Source organism: Ictalurus furcatus, chromosome 21, assembly GCF_023375685.1.
Source record: "Ictalurus furcatus strain D&B chromosome 21, Billie_1.0, whole genome shotgun sequence".
In the NCBI taxonomy this organism is placed as follows: domain Eukaryota; kingdom Metazoa; phylum Chordata; class Actinopteri; order Siluriformes; family Ictaluridae; genus Ictalurus; species Ictalurus furcatus.
Window position 1 is genome coordinate 12394015 of NC_071275.1, and position 10000 is coordinate 12404014.

At 42.3% G+C, this 10000-nt stretch overlaps 1 protein-coding gene across 3 annotated transcripts in view; it reads left to right on the plus strand.

The window, feature by feature from the left end:
* itga7 (integrin, alpha 7) overlaps nucleotides 1–10000 on the plus strand; it is a 24390-nt gene that overhangs the window by 4321 nt on the left and 10069 nt on the right. For all 3 annotated transcript variants that reach the window (XM_053653267.1, XM_053653268.1, XM_053653269.1), the window contains exons 2-7: nucleotides 3694–3821; nucleotides 5079–5158; nucleotides 5450–5705; nucleotides 6627–6731; nucleotides 8585–8792; nucleotides 9467–9660. In XM_053653267.1, the coding sequence (XP_053509242.1) occupies nucleotides 3694–3821; nucleotides 5079–5158; nucleotides 5450–5705; nucleotides 6627–6731; nucleotides 8585–8792; nucleotides 9467–9660 (971 nt within the window). The remainder of the gene's footprint in view (nucleotides 1–3693; nucleotides 3822–5078; nucleotides 5159–5449; nucleotides 5706–6626; nucleotides 6732–8584; nucleotides 8793–9466; nucleotides 9661–10000) is intronic.

Here is a 10000-nt window from a genome sequence, read left to right on the forward strand (position 1 = left end):
ACACAGGGACTGTGATACCTCAGAAGTTCATACCTTTATTTCACCTTGTTACTAAAGTGTCATGTTGATAAAAGAGGCGTCACTGAAACGCCTGCAGCTGAAATTCGACATGTTTATCAGAAAGACAGATTATAAGAGAGTGAGACAGTTTCCCATCTCGTGTATAAGAGAGTGAGACAAGTTCCCATCTCGTGTATAAGAGAGTGAGACAGTTTCCCATCTCATGTATAAGAGTGAGACAGTTTTCCTGTCGCCTCTCACTGCAGGCTACACCATGTCTGTGAAAGAGAACAAAACACAGAGCAGTGAGAACTCGACATGACAGTGGCGCTGAGCCCAGTATGAGTCACGCCTCACCTTACACACTTTAATGCACACACACACACACACACACACACACACACACACACACACTGAGTAGAGTTTTTATAAATTTCACTCGTCGTTCTGCAGGAAATAAAAAACTCAGTACTTTCAGCTTAATTTTTAGGAGCTGTGTAAAAACAAGTGTGGGTATGTGTGTTTGGAGATTCAGTGGAATTCCATCACACACACACACACACACACACACACACATTTACATGAGAATAAGACAATGGGAGAGGAATGTAGGGAAAAGCAGAGAGACTCTCAGACCCCCACAGACCTTTATAAATATTCATAAATCAGGACTATAGTATGCATTATTATTATATATTTGTTTGTTTAAAATAATGTAAATAATATAATAAAATATGTAAATAATTGTAAATAATAAATAAAATAACCCACACGTATGTCATTAAATTGTATATTGTAAAAATGTTTTATAAATATTTAGTATATATATTAAAAGTAGTGGTAAAGGGAGGAACCAGAATTGTTTTTCTAATTAGCAAAAGGGGGCTTCAAAAAGTTTGGGAACACACACGAACACACACAAACACACACACACACACACACACACACGTGTGTATGTGTGTGTTAGTGTTTAGTGAAGCGTTGTTTAATGATTTATTCATTTAGAGTTTTTTTTGCTGAGCAATACCTGTTAATCACACACACACACAGACACACACAGACACATACAGACACACACACACACACACACACACACAGACACACACAGACACATACAGACACACACAGACACACACAGAGGAAGTGTTTCATTATTTCTCAGTATTAAAAGCATTACATTTGGTGTTGGTTTCAGGTGTAATGTAAACCGTTTATAATGTTTTTAACCTGATTTAAGTCTGAATAATTTTTAGTGCTGCAGCTGTTTCTGTCCTTCACCTCCTCATTGTGTCCTCACACACACCCTGCATTCTCTCTCTCGCTGTCTCTCTCTCTGACTCACACTGTAGTCATCTCAGCTGTTGTTTCTTATCAGCGAATTCAGCAGAAAAAAAAGAATAAAAGTCTCACAGATTAAACAAAGCTTGGTTTCTGACCTTCATAGGGTGCCTACTGTAAGGTAAAGTGGAGTCTGAATTGAGACAAACCCACTGTTATGGGCTGTGTCACAAATACAAAGTGTTAGTGAAATATTACACTACTGTATAGCACACACTGTATCGCAAATAGCATTATTACCTAGCCACAAGGTTACCATGACAACTGCACACTTCCTGTAGCTACATCCCGAACCATCATGGAGTACACTGTGTAATATCCTGTATGATATGGATATAAAGTGTCTTCATCTGTCCCTGTTTGCGCTCCACATTCCATATATGGTCATAGTTTCCTGTTCTCATTACCATCCTGTCTGCCTGCACCTGTTATGTATTTCCAGCTTTCCATATATGGTCAAAATTTCCTGCAACATTCAGAATGTTGAAAGTTTTTTGGCGTGACTCAGATGACAGAAGTGTGTATTACACTGATGTGACTGACTGACACACACTTTTAGCTTCAATCTAATTAATATATTTTTTTAATGAGCATGTCCTGGATGTTGATGCTGCTCCCTTTGTTGAATATAAAAGCTAGCTAATTTAGTCTGTTAATGAATATTAATGAGTGGGCAGGGTCTCAGTGAAAATGACCGTGAGATTAGTAGTTAAATGACTCGTTTGATTCCGTTCAGTTAAATAATTTGTTTAGATTCATTCACTAAAATCTGTCTAAGGAAAACAACAAAGCTTCAGCAGTTTAAAAAAGCAGCTCAGGTTTTATTATTTTAATAATATTCCTGTGTGTCCATGTTTAGCACTGACTCACTGATTCACTGACTCACTGATTCATTGACTCATGCTGATACAACTCACACAATTCACTGATGCTTAAATAAACACAGAGGAACATAACACAGTAAATCTATGTTAAAATAGTAATGTGATGTCAGTAGGGTGTGTGTGTTTTGTGTGTGTGTGTGTGTGTGTTTGTGTGTGTGTAAATGTTCTGCTTCGGCATTCATGTTTTGATTCGGTGTAAAGCAGGGACTGATTCATTCACCTTTTAATGATTAATGATTCGTTTGCAAATGAAAAGTGTTTGATAGAAAAGCAGGAGATTCTGTACAGAATCATTTTAATTTCCTGAGTGTGTGAATTCTTTATCAGAGGATCAGCTGAAGGCCGAACCCGAGTGACATCACAGTGTATTTATTACATGCAATTCATTAAACTAAGAGCAGCTGGAAATGCTGACCAGACAATATGAGGGGGAGATGTGTGTTTGTGTGTGTGTGTGTGTGTGTGTGTGTGTGAGAGAGAGAGAGAGAGAGAGAGAGAGAGAGTACAAACCTGGCCACATCCCAAATCACTAAGCAGTACAGTGCAGTGTACTTTGGGGCGTCTCTAAAGGCAAAGCTGAACACCAAGCTATCATTCTATCATCAGCAAACTGCTGCAGTGAACGTTCTCTCACTCGTCTATCCCGGGAATACTACCCCTAGACCCGGGAATTCACCCGGATGTCATGCCAGTCCATCGCAGTGTAGTGGACAATAACAGACAATAGTGCACTACATGTGATAACAGATAGTGTGTAGATTTAGTGTAGTGGGGAACCATCACACAGAACGGTTCCACTGAGGTTCTAGAACCTTCTGAGGAACCAAACACTGAATAATTTTGCTGCACTGTTTCAGTTCTGCAGGAAGTGTGAAATTAACACACACACACACACACACACACACACACACACACACACTGCAGTGATGTTTGTAAATGTTGTCTGATAAAAAAAACATCAGCATGTGTTTAATAACAGTGATCAGAGTGAGCTGATCTGAGTTTATTTACTTCCGGTTTCATTATATTATTTATTTTATGCAACATGTCTCTCTGGCTGTGTTTATTGTGTTGTGTTTATTGTGCTGTGTTTACTGTTCTGTGTTTTCTGTGAAAGTGGGACTCGAACCTGAGCTGTGTGAGTTATTAAAATAGAGCTCCTCAGTCTGAACGGCCAAATAAGGGCACAAGCGTCAACTCTAAACTAAATATATAAATAGCCATGAAACACATAAAGACCTGTGATTTCCACCAGAGTGGACTATAAAACACTAAACACATTTAAACACACACACACACACACACTCTCATACACACACACACTCACACACACACACACACACACACACACTCACGCACACACACTCACGCACGCACAATGTTAACATAAAACATGAACACAAGTATCAGATACTGTTGAAAAACACCAAAAACTGTGTGTGTGTGTGTGTGTGTCGGTGTTGTTTTGTAGGATCCTGGTGGGGGCGCCACGAGCTCGAGGTCTTGGTCACCTGCGTCACACTCACACAGGTGCTCTGTATCGCTGTCCAATCACAGCTGAGGAGTTTGATTGTGAGCGAGTCGACATCGATGGAGACGGTCAGATCCACACACCGCACACACTACACACAAGTACACACATCACACACAACTACACACAAACCACACATGCCACACACAACTACACACACACCACACATGCCACACACAACTACACACACCACACACAACTACACACAACTACTCACACAACTACACACATCACATACAACTACACACAACTACACACACACACCACATACAACTACACACAACTACACACACACCACACACAACTACACACAACTACACACACACCACACACAACTACACACAACTACTCACACAACTATACACATCACATACAACTACACACAGCTACACACACACACCACATACAACTACACACACCTACACACACCACACACAACTACACACAACTACACACACACCACACACAACTACACACACCTACACACACCACACACAACTACACACACACACCACACACAACTACACACAACTACACACATCACATACAACTACACACACCTACACACACCACACACAACTACACACACCTACACACACCACACAGACAACTACACACACAACTACACACATCACATGCAACTACACACAACTACACACACCTACACACACACACCACACACAACTACACACAACTACACACATCACATACAACTACACACAACTATACACACACAACTACACACATCACACACACCACACATACCACACACAACTACACACATCACACACAACTACACACATCACACACAACTACACACAACTACACACACCACACACAACTACACACAACTACTCACACAACTATACACATCACATACAACTACACACAACTACACACACACACCACACACAACTACACACAACTACACACGCCACACACAATACACACACCACACACAACTACACACATCACATAAAACTACACACAACTACACACAACTACACACACACCACACAGCTACACACAACTACACATACCACACACAGCTATACACACAACTACACACAACTACACACACACCACACAGCTACACACAACTACACGTACCACACACAGCTATACACACACCACACACAACTACACAAACCATACACACACACACAAAAACCACACACAACTACACACACACCACACACAACTACACATACCACACATAATTGTACACATAAAGGTAAATGTTTGTACACAGCGTTGTTTCTTAGCTTGGTGTGGCGGTGATAAATAAAGAGTTATTGTAATAGACAGTGGTGTTTTTGTCACAGTGAGTTTGGACAGAGAGAGTAAAGACAATCAGTGGCTCGGTGTGACGGTGAAGAGTCAAGGCATCGGAGGAAAAGTTGTGGTAAATATTTAATATAAAATGTATTGTTTATAAAAATTTGTACTCGAAATAAACAGTCAGAATATTTGATTGTTTGTTTTATTATCTGGATTAGTGTTATTAATTGAGATAATTATCTGATGATTTTAAACAAGCTAACGAACGCCACATGCAGGACTTGAGTGAAACTGAATCCTGAATGAGACACAGCCAGGGTTCTGCAGTCGTCATTTATTTTAATAGAAATATGAATAATATTAATAAGGAAAGATAAAACTGTTACTGCAGGTTAATTTTTTTATTATACTGCAGACGTGCGCTCACCTTTACGAACTCCGCCAACGCGTTAATCAGCCGTCTGAAACCCGCGATCCGATTGGCCGGTGCTACGTACTCAGTGAAGACCTGAGTGAGAGAGATGACCTGGACGGAGGAGAATGGAAGTTCTGTGAAGGTCGTCCTCAAGGTCACGAGCAATTTGGTTTCTGTCAGCAGGGACTAGCAGTGAGCTTCACCCCCGATAATAACTACATCCTGTTTGGAGCGCCAGGAACCTATAACTGGAAAGGTATGGAGTCGAGTCAGCTGAGTCGAGTCACAGGTGTACACGCAGTAGTGTTAGCACCATCACCCAGGCAAATACAGATCTGTTCTACTGCAGTTCACCTGAATTATTGAATTACACATTACCTTTAATACAAATGTCTGAATATCAGATTCAGAATTAGAATTGGATTTAAAACTTAATCCAGAATTTAAAATGGAAAAAGTAGTCAGTGTGTAACTGGAATTATAATCAGAAAAAGCATGATGCTGCCACCACCATGCTTCACAGTAGAGCTGTCACTCTCAAGTGTTATTATTAAGCAGTGATGGGTTTGTGTGTATGTGTGTGTGTGTGTGTGTGTGTTTCTGTGTGTGTGTGTGTGTGTTTCTCTGTGTGTGTGTGTGTTTCTGTGAGTGTGTATGTATGTGTATTTCTCTGTGTGTGTCTGTGTGTGTGTGTGTGTGTGTGTGTGCATGTGTCTGTGTGTGTGTTTCTGTGTGTTTGTGTCTGTGTTTGTGTGTGTGTGTGTGTGTGTGTGTTTCCTTACCTGCGTTTATGTTCCAGGTGAGATGCATGTTCAGCTGCTCAACCAGACAGTGTTGGATTTGGGTTACTATGACGACGGGCCATATGAAGTGGCGGATGAGAAACAGTTAAATGCAGCATTAATTCCTCTTCCGTATCACAGCTACCTGGGTACGACTTACCTGAGCGACGCCCACTCTGTAGAGGAAACGCATGAGCCCCACCCCTCTCTTACAGGCACACCCGACCTCCTTCCCAGCTGAGCCCTGCCCACTCATAACGGACACCTGAGTCACGCCCTCTACATCACCAACCGATCGCATTTAAGTCACACCTGTCCATCTCACACCTGCATGTTTTCTTTCTTTTTGTCTTTCCTTTTGTCCCACCCCTCCCTCACCCCTCCCTCGTGCTCAGGGCTGTTGTTCATGGCAAGCGCGGTTGAGGACGCGTTGGTGTATAAAACTCTGGAACCATCCAAACGGCCCATGGTTCAGGATGTAGCCCAGAATAGCTACTTAGGTTTGTTGGATAATGTTTGGTGTTTGCTTAAAATAGAAGTGAAATTTTCTTTCTCGCCTCCTGTGTGTGTGTAGTGTGTAGCATTAGTGTGTATGTGTGTGAGTGTGTGATGTGTAGTGTGTAGTGTGTAGCATTAGTGTGTGTGTGTGTAGTGTGTAGTGTGTAGCATTAGCGTGTGTGTACTGTGTGGCATTAGTGTGTGTAGTTTTAATGTGTGTGTAATGTGTAGCATTAGTGTGTGTGTGTAGCATGTAGCATTAGTGTGTGCGTGTGTAGTGTGTAGCATTAGTGTGTGTGTAGTGTGTAGCATTAGTGTGTAGTGTGTAGCATTAGTGTGTGTGTAGTGTGTGGCATTAGTGTGTGTAGTATTAATGTGTGTGTAATGTGTAGCATTAGAGTGTGTAGTGTGTAGTGTGTAGCATTAGTGTGTGTAGTGTGTAGCATTAGTGTGTGTGTGTGTAGTTTGTAGCCTTAGTGTGTGTGCAGTGTGTAGCATTAGTGTGTGTGTAGCGTGTAGCATTAGTGTGTGTGCAGTGTGTAGCATTAGTGTGTGTGTAGTGTGTAGCATTAGTGTGTGTGTGTAGTGTGTAGTACTAGTGTGTGTAGTGTGTAGCATTAGTGTGTGTGTGTAGTATTAGTGTGTGTGTAGTTTGTAGCATTAGTGTGTGTGTAGTGTGTAGCATTTGTGTGTGTGTATTGTGTAGCATTAGTGTGTGTATAGTGTGTAGTTTGTTGTCTGCATGTGTGTAGGTGGGTTGAAGGTTTATGTGGATCTCCTCACACAAGTGGTCGAGTGCTAAGGCTGCTAGCTAAAGACAAGTTAGCTAAATGTATACCTCAGTAACCAGCTAGATATTGTTTTTTGCTAACTTATTCACTTAGCACATTAAGCTGTTAACATATTAACAGAGTAAATAATTAGTTAATGGGGGGAAAACCCTTGTTATCTAGCTAATTAATTTAAATAAGGTTATTAAATAGCTAGCTTACCTGGCTAGTTTACCTGGCTTTTACCTAAGTGGTTAACATCTCTTAACATAGTAACATGCTAACAGTTGTGATATGAGTTGTTTGTGTTTCAGGGGTGTGATGATGATTTATAGAGTTAGCATTGTGATATAGAACTACAGATAATAATATCAGAATAAACATTATTTCCAAGTAAAAATAGCATTAACATAACATTAGCATCTTCTCTTGGATTAGTGTTTTATCTCACAGCTGCTTGTTGAGTTAGAAATCGCTAATTATCCGCATGCTAACTGAGTTAGCTTACTGCTGTTTAATATGTTTATCAATTCCATCTTTCATTTTATTGTTCATGATATGTTTTTATTGCAATTCATGATTTCCTCACGGAAAGAGACACAAACATAAATCACATTTATCACTTACATCACTTTCACACATAAACTACACACGGGTCTGAGATCAGAGAGGCTCGCTAACAACGTTTATGTTCCCCCAGTTATCAAGTCAAATATAAAATGATATATGGTGTAAATCAGGCTAATGTCAGGTAGTATTTAGTGTCAGTTCTGCAAGATGTTAGCGTGGTTTAAGCGTTAGCATGAGCATAGCATTAGGGTGGTACTAGTATAATATTAGAATGATGTTAGCAGAATGTTAGCAGGGGTTAGAGAAGTGTTGGATTAGCACGATCACTATTAACTGGTGGAACATAAACCGTATGGTTCACTCTGTAGAGCAGTTTAGGTTCAGACCCTGTGTTAGATCACATGGTCTTGCTGCATGTGTTATAAAGGCAGTCCTTACCCTGACTAACATGAGAGTGAGACAGCTGTCTATGTGTCAATGTGACCTCTCTGAGTGCGATGCTAATCCATGTTCAGGTTTTTCGGTGGACTCGGCTAAAGGAGTGATGCAGCACTCCGAGCTAACGTTCATAGCTGGCGCACCTCGTGCTAATCACACTGGCGCCGTGGTGCTGCTGAAGAAGGACAGCGCGTACCGCCTCGTCCCCGAGTTCATCCTGTGGGGGGAGGAGCTAGCGTCCTCGTTCGGATACTCTGTGTCTGTCACAGACCTCAACCAGGACGGGTGAGAAACACACACCATCAGAGGGGTGGGGTCATCAGAGGGGTGGAGTCGTCAGAGGGGTGGGGTCGTCAGAGGGGTTGGGTCTTCAGAGAGGTGGATTCGTCAGAGGGGTGGGTTCGTCAGAGGGGTGGGGTCGTCAGAGAGGTGGGGTCGTCAGAGGGGTGGGGTCGTCAGAGGGGTGGGGTCGTCAGAGGGGTTGGGTCGTCAGAGAGGTGGGGTCGTCAGAGGGGTGGGGTCGTCAGAGGGGTTGGGTCTTCAGAGAGGTGGATTCGTCAGAGGGGTGGGTTCGTCAGAGGGGTGGGGTCGTCAGAGAGGTGGGGTCGTCAGAGGGGTGGGGTCGTCAGAGGGGTTGGGTCGTCAGAGAGGTGGGGTTGTCAGAGGGGTGGGGTCGTCAGAGGGGTGGGGTCATGAAGAGCTATCTCAGTGCTGTCGTAAGTTAACGCTACCTAGCTCGTGTTATCTTGTATTAATTAGCTAAAGTTTTATACTGAGGGTTTGTTGTATTAGCAAAATTAATATTATCTATAAAGCTAGCTCAGTGGCTAGAGAGCGCATGTCTATCCAAATAAAATATGAGAGAAAATAAGGATGAGATAACGCTCCAGAACTTGGGACAGAACAGCGAAAACTAACAGAACACACACACACACACACACTTACTTTATGCCCTGCAGGTGGACAGATTTAATCGTGGGAGCTCCAAACTTCTTCGACCGTAAGGCGGAGATTGGGGGGGCGGTGTACGTGTTCCTGAACCCCACTGGTCACTGGGAGGAGGCACGGCCCATCCGCCTCAACGGAACCTATGACTCCATGTTCGGCATGACGGTGAGCGCCGCGGGAGACCTCGACCTTGACGGATACACAGGTGACAACATCAACAACACACACCCAGCAACACACACACACACACGCAGAACTACACACACACCCAACTACACACACACAACTACACACTCACACACCCAACTACACACCCACACACACACACCAACTACACACACACTAACTACACACCCACAAACACACACAACTACACAAACACACCAGCTGCATACACACACCCAACTACACAGACACACACACCAACTACACACACACACACACAGAAAGTACACACACTCACTGTTGAGTTGATGCTATTTATTGTATGTGATATGATTATATGCAAATTGAAAGCCATGTTTATGTTTACAGATTAATTCTAA